Raw genomic sequence first — 27,377 nt, forward strand, 5'->3', positions numbered from 1 at the left:
AAGAAGAGCACCCACCTAAAATCAGTAGATATGAACGGAAAATAAACCAACCGTTACGTTTCAAAGATGGACAATAACATTGTGCAAAATTTCTGATTGAGAACTGTCTTTTGATAAAGAAAAGGGGGAATAGTGTAACGGTTATTGGGTTCGGGATTATGTACTAGTTTTTATGTTATTCGTTCTATCAATAAAGTTTGAGTTCTGCAGACGTCTTTTTGTCACAGCCAAGCTTTTGTTGATATCTGCTATTTGTGGTGTCAAATAGGACCCACGTTGCTTAAGAAGTTCTTTAGGCATCACAATACGTATATAAGTAGTATTTTATGCTATATGGCAGTGAGATACAAGGCTATCACAATCGAATACTGAAAAAGTTCATTTAGATTTGTGCTTAGATATTTTTGGTTTCAAACTATATACCACGAATATAATGACGTATTGTAAGCTTGGTATATATCTTTGATATATCTTAGATTGTATAATACTATAAAATACTAGTTTAAACTTTTATCAACGAATAATTGTATTTTTTGAAAGTTGTTATAAGAGCAGGTACGGAACCAATGTTGTAACAGGATAGCTGGTTTCATCAGCTGAAGTATTTATTGTATAATTTGGTTCTGAATGACTTCTGAAATAACAAATATAATTTAGTGATACTCTCGAGTATTTCATCAAGACTTATATATTTGATCACGCTAACCAATATTGAATCAATTATTAGACAGCTCGAGAATAAGATTGTTTTCACATAATTCATTTGTTAAAACAGGCCGATACTACGGTGTTAATAGATTAGAAAGAATATGCACTCTCTGTACTTTTTATACAAAATGAGTTTCATTTCATTTTACAGTGTGATTGTTAAAGTGTAATAAGGAGACATATTTAAAGCCATATTATTATAGGCGTCAATCGTCATTTTAGCTTTTTCAGTTGTTAAGCATAGAAAATACTTAAGACATGTGTAAACTTTGTACAGTAATTTGTCTATGCATTTAAACGTAGAAAATACTCGTTAGTAACCAATACCTAATATAAGTATTTTTTTTCTTCTCGGGTGTTTTCATTTATCAGTTATGTATGCATTAGGTTTACATTGATCAATTATTGTATTTGCATATATATTATATATATTACATGTCATTGTGCTGATGAGAATTATTGGATTAAAGTAATAACAAAAATAGAATATAGTAAAACATGTAAAATTTGTGGTATAAACACTGCAATATATTTCAATTCCTTCTGATGAACCTTACATTATTGCACTAATGAAGCATACATAATCATTAGACAGTATCCAGCCTTTAACCCGGAAAGAGTCCATTTTTCTTTGTTTATGAACACATGACGTAAACAAAGAAAAAGTAAATATAAAATGTTTACTTCCTGTATTAAATCTGTTGAATTGTTAAATTTAATGCTTGTAACGATTAGTACCTGACCACAGTTAGTTTCTCATCTATTGGATCATGTGGATATAAGAACGTTATGCGAAACAAAGACAAATTAAAGAGAGTCATACCAGGTATAAAAGATTTACTTCTATCTATATGAACTGCAGTTGACATGAATTTTATGTAATTTTGTTTTTTAGCATTCTTAATGTATCAGGTATATTTAAAATGTCACTGAATAAACATGCATATTGACGATTGTCAAATACAAAATCAAAAAGAATGTTTCACATGTTTTGTACATTACACAAAGCCCTACCCTTGCTATCTTATGAATTTATATTTTCATTGTTCAAGTTAAAATATTTTTTTATTGAAGGATTTTCATCTATTAATGGCATATTACAGGCCAATTCTATTGACCAGTTCTAAAACTGTAAAGACAAACAGTCGGTTATAACAACAAAGACATGGCCAGTCAATATGAAGGATATTATCGTTATCCTTATTTTCGTCCAAATCATGAAGAGTTGTATGACATCTGTACATCTGTGTCGGATAATGGTATTTCGGATTTAGCAAAATGGAATAAATACCATCCAATCAATCAATTAATAGGAAATCCAGATTATAAACAGTGGACACCACAAGGAAGATTAGGAACATTTTTTAGTACAGTCAAGAGGAATAAAATGCCCACAGATATGATATATAAAATTCATGAACAAGGTTTTTATTACGAAAACAATTTGAATATCATCAAATGTCATAAATGTGAATCTACTTATTGCTCAGATACAATTGAAAATATTACACCATGCCACTGGCCAAATTGTGACTATGTATGTGAAAGCAAAGACCGATGTAGGCCCAATACAAATGACAATCATGAAACAAAAACGACTAAAATGCCGCTGTATAATGCCAGACATCAAACAAATATGTCGGATGCTTTGATTCCAACAATTCAACACAGTATGCATTTTTGCAAAAAAATCATGCAGGTATTGTTGCGTATTTTGTTTGTAATTTTGATGCTAATATTTAAAAAAAACTCTAGTTTTAATTTTACTTTAGTTCATGATTTAGCTAAACTGTGTTTCTTTAAAAGATTATTTTAACAGTTGTATTTGAGTATACTCGAGATAATGATAGTTATGATCCTCAAACAGAACAATTATACGACTTTTGTACCTCCCCTTTTGTATTTGATGAAATTAACCCCATGAACCACATACGAACCATTGTTTAAAGCTAACAGTAGTATATTGCAATAACGTGTATTTGTTTTGTAAATAAAATTTTATTCGATGTAAGGTTTCCTAATATTTGGTTAATTATTACCAAGTGCAATATCTTAATGCGATGGCCTCCAACATTTAAATGGTATATTATAATTGTTATGTTTTCTTCATACATATAAGAATACATAGAAATACAAAAAGTAAATACCATGACAGCATGATAGCTATATGGCTACCTGGAACAATTTTGTTTTGAAACTTAAAAAAAAAAAAAAAATCAAAAGAAGCAGAACAATACTAACAATGAAAAAAGAAATATAAAATATCAAATTCAAACAATATAAAATTCAAACATCTTACAAAACAAACATAAGCAAAAACATTTTGTTTGGAAGTTGAAGTAAAAGTATACATTGATATTTATTCAGATTACCTTTCATTGTTTTCTTGTAATGAATTCAGTTTTCTGTTGTTTATTTGAAATTAATCTAAATTCACTCATCTTTTAGGAATTGAAACTGGATGATAAGGCAGGTGGAGATATTTCTAAAGAAATAAGAGAAGAAAAAGGTAACTCTATTACATTATAATCTTTTGTAATGTATGACTGAATATTCCCCAGAGCTAGGAATTAACGAAACAACATACAAGGCTTCCACCGCCTCATTTTTAGACTTAAACATCGAATTTAACATACGCTATCTTCTCAGTACCAGAATCACTGACAAACAAGACGATTTTGATTTTGAAATTATAAATTTCCCACCTTAGTAGTAATACACCAAGTCCATCTGCATATGGGATATACTTCCCAACTTATTTGGTATTCAAGAGCTATCAGCTGCTACACAGACTAGGGGTGTGTCAAAACGTCTTGTCCTTTTTTTCTATTTCTCTACCAACGTTCATCGGAAGGTACCAAGGCCTTGTTTATACACATTCCGTATCAATTTTTACTTTTTGCTAACCATTAACAAGTACATGGTATATTTCGTATTGTAAGATAAAGGCAAGAAAAGTGGGAAAAGAAAGAATGAAATAGTGAACTTTACAGAGACAACATTATCATCTAACTAGGAATAAATGTTAACTCGTCCTATTCATTTATACAGTATTTAATGATTTACATTCATTGAACACGACACTCACTGACTTCAAACTGAGGTTAAAAAGAAGTTGATGCTATTTAATTTTGATTGTACGTCAGAAATTTAAATAAAGCCTAAGCGAATGACAAGTTTAATCACTGCAGAAGAATTGTTCTGTTAGAAATATGTAATTTAAAGAAAAGTAATATTTGAAACGCGAAACTTTCCTCTACTTCTACAGCAGAAAAAAAATTAAAGAATTACAATAACAATAAAACAAGAAAATGCCACAATACAGATGATGCTACAAATGATTGATGATCTTATATGTTGTCGATAGTTTATAAATTATCGATGTATGTTTGAACAGTTGATCAAAATAAAAAGTAAAATAACAAAAATACCAAACTACGAGGATTTAAATGGAATGTCCCTATTCAAATGGCAAAAGGCCCATATCAAAATCTCAAACACATTAAACGAACGGATAATAACTGTCATATTCTTGACTTGGTATAGATAGTGTCAATATTCCTGCAAAACAATCAATTAGTGGTGTCCTGTCACTACATATTCGCTTATTGTTCTCCGAATCTCATTACTTCTAACATTCGATTCAAACCAAAATGTAACAAAATGTAAACCATTTTGCATTCGAAAATGTTTTCGTTCAAGTTTATTTTTAAGTTTGTGTATGCATACATTTTTACTTATACGAAGGTGTAAAAAAAAATAATAAAAAAATATGCTTTTCATGTCATTTCAAATGAGTGATCACCACTGAAGAGACACTAATTGTCTAAATGTGCATTTTGTTGCAGTACTACTTATTTTATTGATATAACCGAGTAACTATTCACTTATTTAGAATATTCAAATAGAATATGATTATAACTTATAGCTACACAAGAGAACTTAGTATATTCATAAATCGATTAATTTTAAATCAAAATAGAGTCAAAAGGAACGAGACATAGTAGGTGTCCCCTGTTATGCATGCACCGTCCATATCAGCTCATATTAATTATACCAATAACAAGTTGAATTATTCATGATAACATTGCAGTCATTCTATATATTTTGCAGCAACGTTAAAAAAGATAGATGATGTTAAAGACAACATGTGCGTAAGATGTGGAAGTAAACCGTCTGATGTGGTATTTATGAATTGCAATCATTGTGTAACTTGTTGTTTGTGTTCAGAATGTATAGACTATTGTCCAAAGTGCGATTCCCTCATAGTGTGTCGAGAGTACTTATATTCTGGGAACTCAGTGCTTCAATGTGACAGATGCACAACATTTTCTGCTCAAGTAGTAACTCATGACTGTAAAAATGAAGTATTGTGTCAGAACTGTTCAAAATGCATAGACTTTTGTCCTCGGTGTAACAAGCCGATTGGACACAATTTCACCTAGTTTGATGATTTGTGTTCCATTTTATTCTGATCTCAGGTTTGGTGATATTATATGCAATATAGGGTTTTACTTAAAAGAGAGCAGCGTCAAATATAAATTATTTATAATAGTATGTTGTCATATTTAAGCATTTAACCCGTTTTCCCGTAACTTTTGTTTTAACCTTTGTATTGAACTCATTTACCGTCATTCGACAACTTTTATTAACTTCTATTTTCTGTGATTGATAGTTTCTTATTTCCTTCAAATTTAGGTACTAGTATTGCTGTGTGACTAATAATATCTCAGTAAATATAATGGTAAACAATTGTTTCATATAATGAAAAGTTAACGATTTAATTGTATGAAGAGAAATTGTTTCGGTGCTTTACAATAGGAAAATACATCCAAACAATTTCTATTTCACCAATTGTCAAATGGAGACAAATTAATTTTAAAAGATGCAATAGAAAGAAAATTATTAGATAATCAAACAAATTCTTTAGTTACCAAATTAGTAGTGTTCTAAAACATTCGATTGGGTCACATTGACACAGCGACTGCACTCCATCTAGACGTAAGACAACACGACTATCCACAATAAAGAGTTTCCTACAATATATCTAAATTATCAACATTCCCACCAACAAAAAGGGAAAAAAAGCAATGACTTGTAAATAAAGTTTAGTTCAGCTTCAATTTGTGTATATTTACTTTAAGGTGGTACCCAACACTTTCACTAAAATTAATTTGGCTCGTTTAATTTTCATAAAATTTTGTCAAAGTATTTACTTTAACCCGTTAACAAAAATATAAAAAATTCATAAATTTTGAACCAACCGTTTTGTCAGAAAAATTACACTGGTTTTATAGCAGTTTGACAAACACCAATTTTCATCATTGAGAAGCTTAATCTCCTATTAACTACAGGTTTATCTGTTTCATCGTTTTTTATTCTTGGTTGTCCAAATTAACCTGTATGGTAGATTTTTAAATACGTTTAGTTTGTATATTTTGTAGTAATAGTGCATGCGTTCAAAGTAATTCAGGTCCAAATGAGTTTTTTCAGCTAAAATATGTTTAGGTTTCCTGTTGCAGAAATAACAGTTTTAGAAATATGTTTCCCATGGAAAAGGTGTTTAGAGAGCATTTTTGAATAATTTTTATTATTATTTATCAATATGTGAAAATGCAGATGTAATGCTAAATAACGATATTTATAAGGTTGCACTTTGTAAATACAGCTGTTTCTCAAAACACGCTTCTTTTGGGGAGATCTTGAATAATCATAGAAAATTAATTTTGTTTACATACTGGTTCCCAGTTATGCTCTCTGTGTTCCATCTCACAGAGACATAACTTGGGAACGTTACCAGTAAATAAACATGTGCATATTGTTTACATTGAAATCTGTGGTAACCTTTCATTCGGGGTAGGGGTAGTTAAGAAAATTAGTGTTAGTTTAAACTCTGAGAAGTTCAGGGCATATAAAAGTTGAAAATATTCCGCACAGCCCTATATTTTGACCTTTGAAAAAAAATGTGGTGCATATGAACTTTCAATTCTAGGATAAGATTTTTCAAAACTTCATAGTAAAAGTGGTACAGTTTAAGCCGTAAAAGGAGTTCCTATGGGACATTGCATTGTCAATATTTACAGAAATGCAACCTATAAACTTTTAGGTAGTCACGATATAATTTATATTATTTCAATTCAAAATAAATATGAATAAGTCTCGAAAAAATAAAATAAATGTGAACATGGTACAACAACTGCTCCTAATATATATCACATTCAACTGGATATACAATTGTAGTATTTTAAAAGTAATTTCTATGAAAATCAAATATTTGTATAAAAGGATAATCGATTGTGTTGTGTGTTGCTTTGTAGATTATTTCAGTTTTTTTTCATTTCTTGTTTTTACTTGTTGAAAAGATTTACACCGTCTTAAGTCTTTATGAAAAATGATAACTGACCGGTTAGTACGACTACTGCTGGACACAAGTACCACTGTTATAGCTTAACCATTTCCAACACATTAAATAAAGGCAACAGTAGTATACCACTTTTCGAAATTCATTAATCGCATGAGAAAAAAACATATTCGGGTTACAAACTAAAACTGAGGGAAACACATCAAATATAAGAGGAGAACTACAACACAACAGAAACACAACACTAAAATGTAACACACACAGAAACGAACTATAATTTAAGGGAAAAAATGGTAGTTTGAACCTGGTTTTACGGCTAGCCAAACCTCGCGCTTTAATGGCAATGTTAAATATAACATTAAAATGACATCATTACATGACAGGACTACAGTTCAACGGGGCCTAAATGCAAAAACATTCAGGACAAAGAAATACACAAATTAACATTACAATAGGACATTTCGACATGCTAATAGTTATCAAAGGTACCAGGCTAATAATTTGATACACCATACGTAGGTTTCGTCTACAAAAGACTCACCCGTGACGCTAAAATGTCACCACGTATTTTATTTAAGCTTTTCATTATGTGGGTTTATATAAAAATAATACTATTAGGTATGATTGCCTAAACAGGCGTGGTTGAAAGCAACTACAAGAAACCGGAATTTATCATAATGAATAAACTTTAAGCTCATATCGTAAATAACGCAATAAAATGCTTTGTTATGGCAAAATTTAAAACAATTCAAACGAGTAATGTTCTCTGTCGACATATGCAATACCAATTGTTGGGGCAAGTCGAGTTCGGTATATTTTGTATGATAAAAAACAAAGCATACAGAAAGCAAAACAAACAGATTAAGGAATACTACCATTGTCGACACAAAGCGTTCGCCAACATTTGCTTAAGAAATGTAAGCTGATGTCAACTGTCTTGTTGTTACTGGCATATGACAAGTGAAGTGATAGGCTGTGTTACATATATTATCAGGTAACTTATGAATTAGGCGATTTTTAGACTTACATGAATGCAACTTCAAGTTTTCAATTAATAGGCGAGTGACTTTAACCATAAAATTTAATGTTTAATGCACCTACCTAACACACGGCTAAATTATATATCATTTGAAAGCTACACATCTGTACTATATGTTTTGCCCGGTCGTAAAAAAAATCGTACGGTGCAATTTCCGTCAAATTAAGATCAAAGGCCAAGGACGAATAAGTGCATATTTTCTAAGATTTCAGCCTGATTGCATAATATGACTTTTATATACTAAATTTACATATGCAAATAATTTTAACTTTTTAGCAGAGAGATTAACAGTCATTATTCAATCGATTTTTTAATATTTAAAGCGTGTTTTTGACAGAGAGCACATGTTTTCTGAAATTAGAGTAAAAATGTGTGAAAACCCAAATTTTTCTTTCTGGTGCAAATGCTAATCAATTAAAACTAAGTAAAACCCTGTAATGACTATTAAAGAAGTTTTTGACATCATAAAATTTCCTAAAATTATGCTTACTTCTAATCAAACAGCAAATCATAACAACTCATACAGTTGCCCAAAATACCGCCATCTGCGAAAAAACAGCTTTTAAGCATTTTTTTCCTATTTAAACATTGTATGTGGTCAATATAAGATTTAATAAACAAATTCTTAAGAATCTGAAAAATTTAGAGTAAAAAAATATGTGCGCGAATCATCTTATTGCTTGAAGTAAAGGGGGTGAAACTAAGTGCAATCTGCATTGTAACTACCAGACTAGTTTTACGACAAAAGAGATGAGCATAAAACAACCCATAAAAACACCCCTTACTACCAAATTATAAACTTTTCATTTCTATGTATCAACATTATAGCAACGCCTGCATATCTATACTACTAAAGGAGGAGACCGATTTCATTGAGCCTCAACTCCTCTGAAATAAAGGCAACTATAGTATACCGCTATGCAATAGTCATCAATCGATTTACTAGTAACTGAAATTAATCCGGGTCACAAAGCAAAAAATAGGAAAACGCATCATTTATAAGAGGAACACAACGATATAACAGAAACACAGAACTGCTACTAAAACAAACGCCAACATATAAAGAAACAGATTGTTCGATACCAACTGCCATATGCCTGACTTGGTACAGGACATTTGAAGAAAAATGATGGTTTAAACATGTTTTAAACCAGTGTTCAAATGCAAAGTTGAAATCATCCCTTTGAAAATTTCATGGACCTCACTACGAGTTGGTTGACAATTATGAGATATCTGTTTCGCCAGATGACGACTGATAAGTTCCATCGACGTAACCAAATTGCCGTCATTTCTGCCGTGAATGTCACCAACCGAATAAGGCTTGGCACCGAGTTAGGAAATACATGAGCCACAAGACGGGTAAAAGAGTGCCGTGGTGTAGTGGTTAGTGCATCGGACTGAATTTTCGGCTCTTTCTTGACACCATTTGTGAGTATGGTCTTGAGGAAACGGTAAAAGTCCATCGGAAGGGGACGATAAATGGCTGACCCGTGTTAAGAGAGAGCCATATCTCTTGCACGTTAAACACACCTTTGTAGATTTCGAAAAAGAGCAGGCTAATGCCGCTACAAGGCAGCACTCGCACCCGCAAAGTGGAAAGCGATTAATTTAAGTTGCAAAACTTGTTTCCCAATCCACTATAAATAAATATGTTTAAACTGAGACGGGTGTCACATGTGGAACATGATCTGCCTACCCTTTTGGAGCCCCTGAGTTCACTCAAAATTTTTTTGGGGGGTTTGTGTTACTCAATCTGTAGTTTTATATGTTGTGTTTTGTATACTGTTGCTTGTCTTGTTTGTTTTTTGCCCGGCTTTGTCAGTTCGTTTTTAATTATGAGTTTGATGTCCCTTTGATATATTTCGTCACTATTCAAGTAGTAAAAAGTTTAAAAATTATAGATCAGTGTAGCTAAATGTATCATGATAACGATTTGGTTCTATATATATATCACCGTAAGCAAATTAAGTTATTTTCGCGGATATTTGTCTTATTGCGTTAATCTTCTTCACTTAACTTTGAGGTGATTTTTTGGCCGATTTTCATTACTGCAAGTTAATGTCTTTAAAGTAAAATAATACCAAAGGGACAATCAACATCACAAACCATGAATCAATGTCATTGTGTATGTAAAACACTATAAGCAGTTGTGAAATAACAAAATGAAAAAGTCAAATACCCTTCCTGACCTCATAAGATCATTCGCTGTTAGGAGTGTTCGTTTTCATGGTATGCTGTGTTTTTTTGACTGGTGTTCGTCTCTTGGACTTTAATTTTATTTTGTTTATGGTTTTAATTAACTTTATTTGTTTCTTACGGAAGCTTATAGGGGCCTTATGCTAGTTACTTTAGGCCCCTATAAGCTTCCGTACATTTGTATTTTTAAAGCTTATGTAGAAAATACTCAAAGCATCTTTTATTCAAATAATTAAAGCGATTTAACTTCTAAACACATTGAATATGACTTACTATAGCACGATTTTAAACTAAATAAGAAGCAGCCGCATTTTATTTAGTTCGTTTACATCCCGCTTTAGACAACCAAGTGTTTCTAAACATGTTTACTTATTTCAATGTTGCCTACGATTTAGTCGCAAAGTAATGTTTGCATTTAAACATAATTACAAAAAGTAAAAAAAGTTTGACTTCGTAAAAAACATATTTTAACCTCGATTACCCTGCATATATTCTTTTCTTACGTTAAATACCCCTTCTTTTATTATGGAAAATCATTCTCCTCCCTGATATTCACAATTAGCGATGTGCTATTTTAACATAGATTAACAAAATGATCGCTATTTGCAGATGGCAGATTTTTGGGCAACTGCAAACACTTCAATAGAAGGCTGTTCCATGAACAATAATTAATAATTGCATCTTAAAATTACAAAACAAATATTCCTTGACCTAAAACATATACATTTATTCATTTTTTTAGCATACAAATATCGATTCCCCAAGATATATTTTGCTTTTTGAATAATTTTTCATTTTTTTAGGATTTGTGATAAATTTCAATTTTCGGGAAATTTTGCGCATCGAATCTCTTATTTTTTGTTTGATTTGGAAATTATGTATCATGTTCCATAAAGTTCATATGATCTTTTGGAAAATTTTATGGTACAAGAATTAGAAAATGGCGTTTTATTTAGTAATCGCAAAAATTGGAATGTTTTTTCATGACCTTTGACCTTGATTTAATTGCACCGTACGATTTTTTTTACGACCGGGCAAAACAGAAAGTACAGATTAACAGCTTTCGAATGATATATAATACAGCCGTGTGTTAGGTGGGTGCATTAAAGTCGTTAACTAAGCGTCTTTTTGAAATAAATCACTCGCCTATAAGCATTAATGCTTTTAAGGCATCCACCTAAAGAGAAATCCTATATCCCAGAAAAATGAAAAAATCTTCCTGAAATAATTTGTTTTATATGTTTACACATATTATATGCTATTTATGAATAGTTATTTCAATCACTGGGTCAATTTTAGTACCGATGGTCTTGTCGAGGTTTTTTATTAGATCAGTAGCCCAGTGGCGGATCCAGAAATTTTCATAAGTGGCGGCCCAATGACTGGCCTAAGAAGGGGCCCGCTCCAGTCACGCTTCAGTGATTCCCTATATAAGCAACCAAAATTTTTCCCATAAAGGGGGGGGGGGCGGGCCCCCTGCCCCCTCCTAAATCCGCCTCTGTAGTCAATACTTAATTGTGTAGACATTAGATTTATTGACAAAGAATACTTCTGTAAATTTAATATTCAATTGTCGTAACTACAAATTCGTCCTCTTTTCCCCCTAAGTGACCTACCGAATAGAACTTCTTATCGGATTTGTTCTTACATGAGCAACACGACCGGTGCCACATGTGGAGAAGGATATGCTTACATTGCGGGTACCGGTGTACAATTAGATCACACACTGTTTTTGGAGGGGTTTAGTTTGCTCAGTCTGTTGTGTACGTGTCTTCTTATTTTTGCCAAGGCGTAATTGTCAGTTTAATTAGATTTATGAATTTGAATGTTCCTTAGTCTCTTTCGCCTCTTCCTTGTTATCTTCAGTTTATTTCACAACATATGTCACACTGGACATAACTGTGCCTGTTCATTTCATTCATTTACGCATCGCTCCTTTTGGTGTTAATGCTGTCCCTCCGTTTTTGTTTGTGATCTTGTTTCGTTTCTTCTTTATAGATTTTCAAGATTAGAGCGTCGGTAGACTACTAGTATTGTCGCCTTAATTTTCAACAATCTACTATATATTTTCTGTTTAATGTTTCCTATATTCGACAAAACCATCGGTAACATTTTACTTTCCCAAAAAACTTAACCGATTATAATATATGTTTGATTTTACTTCTTTTGGGTTGCTTCTACCTGACCCAGGATGTCCTACCAAGGAGAAGGTAATCTGTCGAAAAATTATATAATCCACAGTCAAAGTCGGTAGTATGAAAAAAAAAAAATTCGCAGAAAACTGTCTATATAAATATTCTCTAATGTCATCAAATATTAGGAATCGAATAACATTAAACTTTTCAATTTGAGTTTAATGAACATATATCTTGTAAATGTTGTATTTATAAATCTATTATATTTCAAACTATCTTCTTAAAACCTTTCCTTTTGAAAATTTGAAAAAAAACCCAAATACTGTGAATCGTCAACCATTGATTTTTAAATCATTATAACATATTGAATTTTACAACTGAGCTCAAGTTAAAATTAAAATGCATATTGATCCTACAGTAACACATTAAGTGTATCTATATTTAGAACATTGTTTACACAATGGTTGCTCTACTGACACACAAGTTAGTATATATATATACTAGTACGATAAACATGTCATTTATAACCTTGGCATACTTCCCGCCGCCGCAAGTATCGATATCTGGTGGAAATTTACGTTTGCAATAAACATATATATAATTTTACTTTCGTTTCTGCATGACTATGATCGGACATTGAAGGCATGTATACAGGTAACAATATTTATACTTTTACCTTTATTTATAAAGATTGTGACTTGTGTAGCTGCATCTACTTGTACAGCAAATGGTGGGTTTTTTTTGCATGACGTAAACATGGTAAAATTATAACGTCTCATTAGAACGCCTTATAATTCCGGCGCACGGTGCATATGGCTCCAGATTTTCAATAACTGTAAGGTGCATAACAAAGACCACATTCACATATTGTAAGATGTTGATATAAAACGCTAACGAAAAACCTGAGGTCAAAATCAAATTCGTATAGTATATATGTATTTTTTGTTTATTAAGATGACGTCCATTTTCACCTAAGTATAACACATTTTTGTTTATGGATCAGCTGAAATCTGACTTAAAGACCCTTGTTTTTGTATCCTTGGGTTGTTTTTGCTCCCTGGTTTGGTTATATTGTCTCTTTCACACATTTCATATTTCAATTCTAAATTTTATTTCAATCAATGTTAAATACATTCACAGATTTATATTTCAATATGATTAAACTGAATGCAAGCGATACAAAACATAATGCTGCTCCAAATCAACCATAAAAAAAAACAAATAGAACAGGAATCCTGCCATAGAATGGTTCAGTGAATTTAAAATACCTACAGTACGTTGTCTAAATATAGTAAACCACTGATGCAAATCGCACAACAAATTATGGGAAATTTATGAGTGTTTCCTTGTAAATCACTGAAGGGTTTAGAATTACTATTTACATATTAAGTTACCTAAGTCAGTATTGACCCTCAATATTTCTCTAGCGTAATCTGTGTTCATATTATAATTATGAACATCCAATAAAAAAGTATAGTTGTGATCGGATACTTTTAATAGTTTTCTAAAAGATGCATTTTTTCTAGCAGGATGTAATGCTCAAAACAATTGTGAATGAACACAATAAAAAGTTGACCTAAATTCATCGTTTTTCTTCCTGATTTAAAATATAACTGGCGTTATTGATGAAGGCAATTTGCGAATTATATAGAAGGTAAAGTTACTCACAATAGGCTTATGCTGTAGTTTTTTTTTTTGTGCTTCGGTCTGCGGTGAGAATTTGTCTCATTTACATCGACATAAATATAAATTTTATAAAGACTTTTGTTTTACGGTGTCTGTAATTCAATTGTCACTTCCTGGTCAGTTTGTGTTCCAGAGACAGTTAAATCATTGGCAATCAAATCAAACAGTTTACGTATTTCAATTGAATGAGGCTATACAAACTTACAGAAAATAATGTAATTGCTTGACTAATGCGAAAATTGCAGTAACTTTCAATGCATTTGATTGTGCATAGTACTAATCAGGTACGAAAAACAATGGAATTACATACATGTAGTACAACAGAGAGAAATTATAAGAAAGAGAAAAAGTCCAATAATACAAACAACACCATTTCTACAGTACAGATTCAAGCACCAATAACAAAAATTAATTTAATAGAAAACTAAAGACTGAGCGACACGAACCATACAAAAACTGGGAATTATGTCAAGTGTTTCGGGAGGACCCGTGTTGTTTCTCTAGCAAGTAAAACATAAGACAATAAGACGTTATCAATTAAATCACAATCGAGAAAAATACCAATTCTAATCGCATTTAGAGCTGAAACACAGCCTTTTGTTCAATCATACAAGGGAATGATTTCAGAAGACATAAAGAAAATAGATGCTTCCGATGAAAACAGATATGTATGTTTCCTTTCAAGCAGTAATTTAATTTAGTGTATTAGATTACCAAAAATATATGTGATGAATACACAATTGAAAATGGAAACGGGGAATGTGTTAAAGAGACAACAACCCGACCAAAGAGCAGAAAACAAATCAATGTCCCTAATGGGTCTTCAATAAAGCGAGAAAGTTCCGTACCCAGTGGAGGGCTTCAGCTGGGCCATTTACACTCATGTATACTAGTTCAACGTCACACATTACTCATATAAAAACCAAAATGAAAAAAAAAAAATTACAAGACCAACTGATGCAGTTATCTAAACATGAGTAAAAATTGACAAGCAAAGCACTTGTGTGTGCTTTACAAAGTGTATCATGGATTGATTGATTTATTTGCTTTTGTTAAACATCGATAACCAGTTCATTTGCCATGACATCATTTTAACAAGAAATGAGAAGTTATACACAGAAACGCATGACATTGATTTATTATCATAAGAAGTACAATTTTGCTTTCCTGTCAACTGTTTAAATCTTAATCGAAACATCTATAACTTTTATGATTTTAATTGAATCTTATTTAGAATTGTCCCATTCTTAAAGGACCAACGAAACAATTTAAAAATCTGAACATTGAATTTTGGATTAAACGGATTTACTTTTATTCAGAATATATTCCTCTTTATTTGTCTATATAAATCTTCAGTAGTTGAATATGAGAACAACGGACACGACGATACACTTGTTAATATGTAAGAGAATGACATAATTCGTCTAAATTTTCGATTGAAATCAATATTCAGGGATTTCTGATTCTTAGCATCTGTTACGTTGCTACTTAGTAACAGAATATTTTACACTGTTAATCTGGAGAAATTGTAATGTATTCTGCGTAGATATATTATTAAGATCGCCGCGTAAGGATTCATTGATTCTGATCCTGATCTGTTAAGGTTTAGTTTTTATATTGAAATTGACATGGCTAATGACAGTAAGTTATATTTGAATGCTAACTTTGACGGCAAAAAATGAGTTAAAATTGGATGTGTTCACTTTTCTTTTATATTTATCAACAATAAAATTAAGTCTGCATCCTAAAATTGACACGATACTCCAATGCGTGTGTTATCTATCAAGTTTTCATTGGCGTTATGTTTCTCCTTTCAAGGAAGGTATGGTGTGTATGTCAAAGTGAAGGGAACATGTTTACGATAAAAAGAAAACAAAACAAAAGATAAATTATTTATATGGTTACATCCACTCTTCGCCAATATTCAACATATACATCTCTGCTATCCGCCTGATTGCATATCCAACCTAATTCTGATAATAGATGATAACCTTTGTGCTATGATCTTTTTAACATCCAAAAATGGTTTACTTTAATTACAGATTTTGAAATTTATTGTAAAATAAATGAATTCTGGAGTAAAGAAAAGCTGGTTATGATCTGTATATTCTGACTTTGCCAATCAGTATACAAACTCATCCGGACATGGAGGAATTTAGTGAGAATTTTTCAAAGAATTTAGATTTTATAGACTTAACTCCAAGTACTAAAATGAAAACAATACCAACATGGAAACACCTGACAAAATCAAAAAATTCTGAGCAAATAATATTTGCAAACACGTGTTCACAAGGACCCGATGTTACACACGCCCAAGCTGATAATTTTCAAAACGAATTATACCAAGACGCATATGCTCAATTGAATTTCATCCGCAAATTTAACACAGTTGAGGAACTTTGTATTGAAATACAGCGGAAGGACTTATTACCCCATGTCCAATATATTTGCAGAAAGATTTTATCGGATATCTTGCCAGATATTGAAGATGGGTGTGTAGATGAAGATACGTCTAATAAAATTTCGTTATGGAACACATTGATCCTAATTCCGATTAACTATAAGGTATATTGTGCGGCATTGAGTCATTGTTGTGATACTCAAATAGAAAAAGTATTTGCAATAAAGCACAGACAAAAACAAAAAACAAGACATCGGCCAGTGCCTAGATTAAGGCAGAATATGGATGCATCGTATATTAGAGTTTCCGAAAAATATGTACAATTGAAAGACATGCAAATAGCTGTAAATATGGTAAACAAACGGTCATCAGCAATACAAGTTGTTGCATTCATTTCAAATTCCCTTGATACAGTTAATCCAGTACAGAACAAGTTGATGGCAGACAACCCATCTAGCCGTATATACACTTACTCGGATTGGCCTGTCAGAACACATGTATGGCCCCAGCAACTATCTAATGCGGGATTCTTTTATACCCGAGAAGGAACAATTGTTAAATGCGCAACGTGCGGAGTAACGACAGCTGTTGATAATTGGCAAAGCCACGAAAGACCCGAGATTGTGCATTTTAAACTTAATAGAAACTGCGAATTCATTAAAGGCAACTTTTCACACGTAAATGATACGCATAAACAAACGGGTATTGAAGAACAAAAATATGCATGGCGAGGTACACATGTAGAAAACCATGGCAATAACATAAGCCAGAATAATGCACACAATTTAAATCTTGACGAAAGAAATGGAAGGGATAATTATGAAAGAGTTGTTGAAAATTCCATAGAATCAGATAATAAACGAACTAGGTTGAGGACATATGTAGATTCAGACTCCGGAAGAGACACTCAACCTAGGAACTTCACGTCAAATAAAATTAATAATTCAACTGCTGGTGGTGATAACTTTTTAGCCCAGGCTGTATCTAATCCGACACAAGAAACGGCAGAACAAGCAGCCAAATCTTCACTAAATGAGTTTGGAAGCTTAAGAACGAATACAAAACAATTAACACAGCAATCAGAAGCAACTTTGACAAACATCGTACAAAACAAAGACGGTTATAAAAACATCTTGAACCACAATAGTACTGATGATACCATACAGTACCAATATAATGCAAATTCACATATGCCCAAGGGTTCACGCCATGATATTCCATTCAACAATGCATTAACTAACAATTATACAATACCGTGTATGGACAATGCATCGTCAATGCAGGAACACGCACCAAAAATTTCATCTAACAACTATGGAACTTACCGACCTAGTTCATGTAGTGTACCGTTAAACTCGGTCATATCAGGCAACAATTACAGCAGATCAGTAGACATAGACCTCCCAACAAATTCTCTTCAATCGGAACAAGAACAGTATGAACCGGAATTTTCACATCCACAGTTCAAGACAATACTACAAAGAATTTCATCGTATACCAACTGGCCCATAGATGCAAAACAAGCACCCACAGTTTTGGCAGAAAGCGGATGTTTTTACACAGGTTTGTATAGATATAACAGTATGCATTACGTTTTATCTCAAATATTTTAATATCAGATTTAAAAAATAATTGAGCTCGCTTTATGATTTTTTATGTTAATAGATAAAATATGTAAATCTTGACAAACGACATTATTGTATACATGTAGCTATTGTAATTATAAGAATAATTTGTTTCAAAATTGCAAAATTATTTTTTTTTTCAATCGAGTACATGTTTTCAGAATAGGTTGTTAAAATCGACCCATTTAACGTTCTCACATTCTTTTCATGGACTTGAAAAACATTTCGTATGAAACCCGTGACAAATACGAGCCACGACGGATGCTTTGAGAACTTTAAATGAGTCGATTTTTATAAGCTGTTCTGAACACATGTACTGCCCAAGTTGTCTCAGATTAAGAGATTTTTCTGAAATTGATAAAAAAAAAAGTCGTCAAGATTTTCAATTTGGGTTTGCAATTTGTAAAAGCAGAAACACTTTAGTTGAAAGATTTTTATATGGATTTATTGCTTTATTTGTTTATGGTTTTCCTACATTCGGAAATTCAACTCGCGTTTCTCCAACAAGCATACCTGTATACAAACATGTCAAATGATTGAGAAACGTGATCACACCCGATTCTCATCTTGGTAACGTGTTACGATGTTCTTTTATTTGTCTTTGTGAATATTACTTTTACTGTTTGGTCTGGGTTTTTTTTTGTGATATACATTTGACGTAACTCTGTACTAATACATCCCGTCATTTTGTTATTGTTTTATGATAATTTTTGTATTCTTGTCTTTCATTTTTGCTAGTGTACTTTGTCTATATGCCTTTTTGTGTTTCTTTGATACATATGACGTGGCTCTGTACTTATGTATACATCCCGTCATTGTGTTATTGTGCTATTATTGTTAATTTTTGTATTCTTGTCTTTAAGTTTTGATATTGTGCTTCTTTGTTAAATATATTTTTTTAAAGTGATTAAGATTACAACACAATGTTGACTGATGTACCCATATTTTGACATTTTTACATACCGTACGGTGACCTATACTTGTTAATTTATGTGTCATTTTGGTCTCTTGTGGACAGTTGTCTCATTGGCAATCATACCACATCTTCTCTTTATATATATATGTCAATTTGATTTGTTCACACATTATTGTCAATATAATGGAATGTAATGCGACTGTCATACAAGTGAGAGGTTTAGCTAGCTACAAAACCAGGTTCAATCCACCATTTTCTATATAAGAAAATACCTGTACCGAGTCGGTAATATGACAGTTGTTATTCATTAGTTTGATGCGTTTGAGCTTTTGGTTTTTGCATTTGATTAGGGACTTTCCGTTTTGAATTTTTCTCGGAGTTGTAGTATATTTGTGATTTTACTTTTTATTAGTTTTATAATTAGTAATTATAGATCAAAGTCTTTTGATCAATTATGTTTAGTTTTTTTGTGTGCAACATATTATAGTGTGCCTTATTAGAGCCACTTATTTAATCCATGTACATTCATCTTGTAGGTAAAAAAGATATTGTTCGCTGTTTTTGTTGTAATCTTGGGTTAGCCGAATGGGCAGGAACAGATAACCCATGGACAGAACATGCACGACATAATCCTAAATGCTGGTTTCTCAGGAGGGAAAAAGGACAACGGTTTATAGACAGTATCCAAGAGGAATGGAAAAAGGTAAATGTCGGAAATACAAAAAAAAAAAAAAGATCAAAATTACATTTTCATTTTCGAATTACATAAAATGATTGTATTGCTTGATAATGCTTGATATTTTCTTCCATATTTTCTTTAAATTGGTTAATGAGTTCATTATTTACTCGCCCTGTGAAGAAACCTTGCCCAAACCTCTCTAATGTGACAAAATAAAAGCTCGTGAACATAATCAAAAGAATAGTACGGAAAGCAATGCTCAATTTTTTTTCTCTTTCGCATTAAATAATATTATGGTATTTCTACACACAGACTTCTTGAATAAGACAAAACGTGCATAAAAATCAAAGCAATTTTGTATTGCCTTGACTTCCGTTATAAAGTTAGACTTATATATCAAACTTCTGATCCAATTATGTCTATATACCATCAGATTGTCTTCTCAAGGAACAATTTCGTAAATATTATACAGCATCTAGTTTATAGGCTATACAGACATTCAGTTTTGCCATATAGTAAATTACATATATAGTTTAGTATAATAAACAAACATGGAAAACATAAGGTATTTAATGTCAACAAAACTTTAAGTGGTATTATGTATTTGCAATAATTATTATCTCGGAATACACAAAACGAATATCTTGAAAACTTTCCTAAAACAAAGTTTGTTTGAAGAACGAATTTCTCCATATGGGTGATATGTCGCTGTATCATACAACTGATAGTTTTCTTACTCTAGTCGTATTTTTTTTTAACTTTGTATCAATATCGGATTGTATGTAGCGACAATGTAGAATCCCCGATTATTGATACATGATATTTTACACCAACTTTAAACGAAATCGTAATAGATATCCAATCCGTCGTTCATCTTTGTTTACATGTCTAATGCTTTTTAAAATAATTGTATATTGATTAGCATTTTCGTTCCAATTTTATCTTACTTGTTTATTTCAAATTTCAAATTGTTGTTCTAGGAATCATGTGACTAATGAGTCTGCTAGATGTCCAATATTTAACACATATAAAAAAAGAACGGAGCTGATGTCGAACAGAGATATTAAACACAGTCACATTAAATATAAATTCTCATCGGATGAGGGACGGAAAGTGCGAACTATTGTTTATCTTTTTAGGAACTTGATAATCGATATGTCAAATTTCAAGGAAATAGCAACTCAAAGATTGATATTTAGTCCTATATTTTAGCGATATAAACCAAAGAATCCTGCCTTTGATGACGTGCTGTCACGGTTAGCGACCTTTGATGGATGGCGAGAGGACATAGAACAGACACCGGAAGATCTAGCCGATGCTGGTTTCTTTTCCACAGGTACATGTTTCATGAATTGGTGAATTGTTCTTGAACTTGTATTTCAGATATAAAAACATATGCAGCCCCATATTTTGTTTTTTTAAAAGCCCGGATAAAAAATTGTCAATTTAAAGATTTCGAAACTTCAATTTAGTGTCTGAGGTATCATATATCGCGATTCAAACTTCGAAAAGTCACAATTTAGATAATGATTTTTTATAAAAATTAGAATCTCGCTTGAACTTTCGTACACAACACATGCAGCTAGAATGATATTTTATTAGCATATATATATCAGAAGTCTGAAATCTAGTTACATATTACGTATTTAAAATTATCAACACCAAAACAAACAAAGTTGAACAGCAAAACCCGTCTAAGTAACATTTGCATCACAGAAAAATCAAAGCTTCTGATTTCATAGAAGACTGTTAGACTAACATTAGCATTAGGCCGACTCAGTATAAGTAAACACTTCCTTAAGGATGATTATTGCACGATACGTAGCTTTAGAAAACCCTTCATGTTGTATGTTTATTAATGCAATATAAATGAAGTTCAGGTAATCTTTTTTATTATCATAATTGTCTTAATTCAGGAGAAGATGATATAGTTCGTTGCCACTATTGCGATGGAGGACTACGAAACTGGGAATCAGGAGATATCCCTTGGGAAGAACATGCACGGTGGTTTCCACATTGTAAATATCTAATCAAAATGAAGGGAACTGGGTACATCGATAGTATCAAAGAAAAATATCAGGTAAAAACGTAATCAAAACAAGAGACTGGTCCTGTTCTACTTCGACGTCCAAAAATAACTTTTTGTGTGGAATAAATTTGGGGAAAAGAAGTAGAAGGAGCATGTATTTACCAATACTTTAATTTCGGTAGTAACGCGTCTTCTGATTGGCTGACGTTGTTTTGTTTATCAGGTCATAGACAAAATTTAGTCAAGTGACCGTGACGTCATCAACGTTTTTCGTGGTTTACTGCGGTTTAAAATGGAATTTAGAATTAAATTATAAGAAATAGCTATAATATTTTTTTCTGTCTATCATGGTCTATTCGAAATAACATAAAAAAAAATGTGGTGCACACTTTAGTATGATAACTCGCTACGTGAGTTATTTAGTGTGCACCCCATTTTTTATGATAATTCTTCATAGACAGAAAAAATGTTACAGTCATTCCTTAATTGTTTAGACAGGGAGTCCAGAAAAATCGTTGAAAAGAGTCAGACACGAAACAGAAACTATACATATTTTATTCGTTCTCCTTCATATCAATGCTGGGGATGTGTTTATAAATATATATACAAAAAAAAAAAACCGACAGATTACCAGTATTCAATGTTTACTCCAAAGTTCAAAATGTGTATCGTTCATGACAGTTTCCGCGTGCAACTAACATTCAGGCAGCGTCACTTAGTTGATTCTATAGTTCGTGCTTGCATTGTTTAATTTTGAATAAAAGAGGGATTTTGTTTACATGATGGCTGTTCAATTTAGTCCAGTAAAATCAAATCAGCGTATATCATAACTAATTGATTTATCGTTATGGAATGTATAGAATGTATGGAACACGTCACCACTTACATGTGTGTTACATATTATATCCCATATGTCCCTTTATAAATAGTACATGTATGACATTTGGTGTGATATGATATTATATGCAAGTTAAAACTTAAAGAGACACAATAAAGATTAAGAAAATCCCATGATTAACAAAACATATATCATCATTATATGAATGTCAATAGTTTTGATTATATTTTTTTCAGCGTCAAGAGGCTTCTGTCAATACTACACATTCTTTTGAAGGACAAGGTAATCCCGTTTAAGATTTGGAAATGAATTCAGTATTATTATATGCTATAAGAATTCCAGTTTTTAAAACTTTACAATTTATCGAATATTGGGTTTTTGGGGAGTTTTTTTCTAAATGTACAGTGGTCTACCGGAAATGAAGGCAAATTGTTTTAGTTTGGCAGTTGACTTCCTTTTGTACAACAATGACCTGTTGAATTTGTAATGTTGCGTTTCAAAATTGTTTTCTGAAGAACTTTTGACCTGATTGTAGACTCGTACTTCTCAACAAGAAAAATAACAAAAACTTTCTGAGTTTGAGTAAAAACTATTTTGAACCGGAATTACAGTCCCCTCACTGAAAAACGGTTTACAAGTAGTCGAATTGTCTGCGTGGCACATGTACAAATGCTGTACTAGAATTGTAGTTGATATACAAGTAACAGATTGATGTAAATAATCGAAAACCTTTATATGTCATCGAAACGTATGCATATGAAACGTTTTAATTTGGATTACATACTTCTGATAAAATTAAAAACTGTTTAGTCAGACATGACAGACAAGGGCAGTTTCATTGTAAAATGATTCAAATTTGGATAATACACGTCATTTGATTGGCTGTTTTTTTCCATCCGCTCATAGTCATAAATTTGTCATGGTACCATCACGTCATCAATGTTTTTTCATGATTTTCTACTTGTAGAGGAAATTTAAAAGTAATTGTAAGTGATCAAGTATATACAAATCCACCACAATAACTTGTCATTTTAAAATCAATGTGTTTTAATTTAGGAGATAGTTCATTTCTAAATAATGAACATGTAAAGACATTACTACGAATGGGATTTACCATTAACAATGTAAAGTCTGCCATCAACAGATTTATCAGAACTCGTGGTAAGTAAATGAATATCACGTGGAATAAACCTAGAGTCCAACGATTCAATATGACTAAACATAACCATCACAGGAGAACGATAAGATAAATACAAAGAAGAAATCTAAATGTTTTGATGAAAAACATTCGGGAGTTGAGTGTAACGTTCGTTTCCGCTGAACTAGTACACATTGATGTTTAGAGGCTATTTAAAGAGCCCCCTGTTGCAGGATTTTCTCACTGTGTTAAAGATCCATTGTTGGCTTTGTGCTTTTTTCTGCTCTTTTGTCCGGTTGTTGTTTCTTTGACACATTACCCGTCTCTTTTCTCAATTTTATCTGCTGTAACGTCCATTTCTTAGCTTTCGAATTAACTACTACATGTATACTGATACTTCAGTTGTAATACTAGTCGTTCTAACCATCTTTACCTGGCCAAATACGTCAAGATTATTGTTTAATATACTTTATAATTAAAAAGTAATTATTGACAGTCAGCAGTTTATATATGAAAATGAGAACAGTTTTCCAAATTCTATATATTATAATTTGCATTATACTATAAGAAATAATTTATTTACTATAATCAAATGAAATTTAAAGAAGATATATATATTAAAGCATACATAATACAACACATTGTCTGTCCTTTAAATCTTTTCTTTCATAACTAATACACTTGTTGATAAAGGTTACACTATTACTCTTATGGTTCAATCATTAATATAAAATATAATATGTGGTATAATCACAAATTAGACAAACATCCACCAGAGTCCAAATGACGTGGATATTAGCCATTATAGGTCACTATACAACCTTCGACACAGAGAAGTTCCGTATAGTCAGCTATAAAAGACCCCAACATGAAAAATACGAAACAATTTAGAAGATAAAATAAACGGTCTAATTTACAACAAACCAATTTAAGAAAAACAAATATGACATATATTAACCAACGACAAAGATTGAATGGCGTTAGTTTAACAACAAGTTCAGTGTTTGTGCAATATTTTAATCTTTTTACTATGATGGTTATATCTAAATATTCCAAACTATGAGAAGCAAGAGAATGAAGATTAACATTTTTATTATTTAATTAAGGACATAGTGATTTTAACACTGAAGATTTGTTAGAGTTTATATTGGACCCAACAGAACCTACTCAGTCAACACATGTACAGTCTAGTGAGGGTAAGGGATTAACATGCAGAGCGCTTATTGTTAGTTGACCCTTATATATACGTTAATTTTCAGCTGCAGTTACAGTTTTTCCATTGAATCAACACAATGCATACCTATTTTTGAATCAGCACCAAACCTTATAGGTCAATAAATATTTCTTTGTGAATAAACCGGCGATGGTCCAGACTTTTAACAGATGCAAGAACATGATCTCTGTTTTACACATTTTTAGCACTCAATATAAAGTTCTATTATATATTCGATCAGTGAATAATACAAGGTACACAGAAAAAACTAAAATAAAATTCGCTTCAGAAACATACTAAGCTGCTCTTCAATACAGATGTGACATTGACTACACACACATGTACAGTATAAAACAACAATAGTGTTCAGAGAATAGTCAATTTATTGTGGGATAATATGAAATTTACTGACAAAGAAATAATAGTCGAAACCGTAAACCGGGATTTTTTTTCTGGAAACACATGTTATGCATACGAAAATCTGTATGTATATGTTTAAAATTTCAAGAAATGTGATACATGAGATTGTAGATAGTATTATTCCACCCCTGACAATTTTTTTTTTAATGAAGTATATGTTGGTATTGCAGCTTCGAGTCAACAACCACGACCATTTCCAACAGAGAGAGGTAAGCAATATAATTTATATTTCAGAAAACTTTTATTAAATACAGCTGGCATAATAAAAAAAATGTCAGAATTTGTAAAAATTAAACCATCAAAGTTCAAAATACGATCTTCAACGCAAAGCCCTGGCTCACACCGAACAGCAAGCTATAAAGGGTCCCAAAAATAATAGCGTATTGTATTTCTTTTTTTAACTTAGTGTTGCTGTTGCTGCTTCGTGCAAGCGTTACAAATAATAAACATAAGATGTGGTATGATCACCAATGACAATTATCCAACAGAAACAGAGTTACACAGAAGTTAGCAACTATAAATCACTGTACGAACTTCAACATGAGCAAAACCCATATCGCATAGCAACCTATAACACGCCTTGAAATGATATATAAGATCCTCAATGCTCTTCAACTTTGTACTTGTTTGGCTTTATAACTATTTTGATATGAGCGTCACTGATGAGTCTTGTGTGGATGAAACGCGCGTCTGGCGTACTAAATTATAATCCTAGTACTTTTGATAACTATTTTATATGATACTACGGTCTTGAGAATTATCGACTTGATGGCCCTGCAGCTTTAGTCATGGTTCATCAACTTTGAATGATTTGCCCAGTTCATTGCCATCTTAATTACAACATTTGCAGTATACATTGTACTATCTAATCACGAAATGTAAGACATTATGATGATTGTGTCTAATAATTTACAGGTGTATAATACTTTTGTTCTCTTAATATAACAATTATATGATCACAGATCCAGCGAAACTAAAACTCCTCAACACTGAACTGAAGAACGGTCTGCTATGTGTCATCTGTAGAAAAAATGATCGTTGCATGTTATTTACAAACTGTGGACACAGAGTCACATGTGAACAGTGCTGTAGATCAATAGACTTTTGTCCACATTGTGACAAACGAATCAAGAAAATTGTTAAAACTTTCTTATCGTAAGTGCTGAAATGTTGTACAGTGTAAAGATTTAAAAGCAATATAATTATTTTAGAACCTAGTTTTTGTTTTAGTGCCATTCATACCGTGTGCATTATCTCTGAGGTTTTGTCTCGAAGAGTTCGGAAACCCACAACTTCAGTGTTCTGTTTCCTGTGGTATTTGTTTGTTAGTAGGTCAGTTGAGGATCCACTAGTAGTAAGTTAATTATATTTGGGGCGCAGTTGTATTATCATTGATTTATCTCATTTTTATGGATATTATTTGCACCATGCCTTCAGTTAATCTTATTAGACTTTTGAATGTTTGGCTTGTTAAATGAGACAACTCTCAAAAAGGGACCACATGTCCCAGAAATTTAAAACAACTACCATGGGTCAACCTACGGCCTATAACAACGAATCAAACTCAAACCGCATAGTCAGCTATAAAAGACCCCGAAATGAACGTAACAACATAAGAAACGAGAAAACTAAAGGCCTGGCTTGTGAACAAAGTAATGAACGAAACACAAATATGATATACAACAACAATCGACAACTGCTTAATAATTAACATGTAAATGTTTGTGATTAAGTTAGATTGAGATGTTGATAGTTATTGACATTTGGTTTGACGTTGTAGAAGGATTTGCAAGGCCCGATTCCATGGAGTTCAAGTTATATGGCCTAATCCCTTTTCATGGTTTTTGCATAATTTGCATGTTAATGTTTGTGTAAACGTTAGTATACCACTTATGAAATGTCATCTGTCTTTGATATGCAGTAATGAAATTAAGCAGATGTGATATGATTGATAATTAGAGTCTCGGACAACTCTCCACCAGAAAACAAATGA

The 27,377-nt window shown here is 32.0% G+C and overlaps 1 protein-coding gene across 2 annotated transcripts; it reads left to right on the forward strand.

Annotated features, from left to right (window-relative positions):
* Positions 1-1,358: 1,358 nt before the first annotated feature.
* LOC143048490 (uncharacterized) lies at positions 1,359-26,597 on the forward strand. Of its 2 annotated transcripts, XM_076222173.1 has the most exons (10): positions 12,952-13,093; positions 16,168-18,089; positions 19,604-19,770; positions 20,959-21,082; positions 21,663-21,826; positions 22,850-22,895; positions 23,670-23,774; positions 24,858-24,947; positions 25,555-25,593; positions 26,347-26,597. In XM_076222173.1, the coding sequence occupies exons 2-10, from the start codon at positions 16,271-16,273 to the stop codon at positions 26,541-26,543; spliced, it is 2,751 nt and encodes a 916-aa protein (XP_076078288.1). In that variant the 5' UTR covers positions 12,952-13,093; positions 16,168-16,270; the 3' UTR covers positions 26,544-26,597. The 2 variants fall into 2 exon arrangements, with proteins under 2 accessions (XP_076078289.1, XP_076078288.1); XM_076222174.1 differs by lacking the exons at positions 12,952-13,093; positions 19,604-19,770; positions 20,959-21,082; ... (4 more) ...; positions 25,555-25,593; positions 26,347-26,597 and adding exons at positions 1,359-1,534; positions 1,783-2,407; positions 3,157-3,217; positions 4,822-4,892 and having other exon boundaries at positions 16,168-17,942.
* Positions 26,598-27,377: the final 780 nt, after the last annotated feature.

This window comes from Mytilus galloprovincialis, chromosome 10 (genome assembly GCF_965363235.1).
Source record: "Mytilus galloprovincialis chromosome 10, xbMytGall1.hap1.1, whole genome shotgun sequence".
Classification (NCBI taxonomy): Eukaryota; Metazoa; Mollusca; class Bivalvia; order Mytilida; family Mytilidae; genus Mytilus; species Mytilus galloprovincialis.

Excerpts from the sequence above, each read along its gene's own strand:
- LOC143048490 (XM_076222173.1), top strand. The coding sequence starts at position 16,271 with ATGGAGGAATTTAGTGAGAATTTTTCAAAGAATTTAGATTTTATAGAC. Across the intron at positions 18,090-19,603 it reads AAGCGGATGTTTTTACACAG|GTAAAAAAGATATTGTTCGC; the intron begins GTTTGTATAGAT and ends TTCATCTTGTAG. Across the intron at positions 21,083-21,662 it reads TGCTGGTTTCTTTTCCACAG|GAGAAGATGATATAGTTCGT; the intron begins GTACATGTTTCA and ends GTCTTAATTCAG.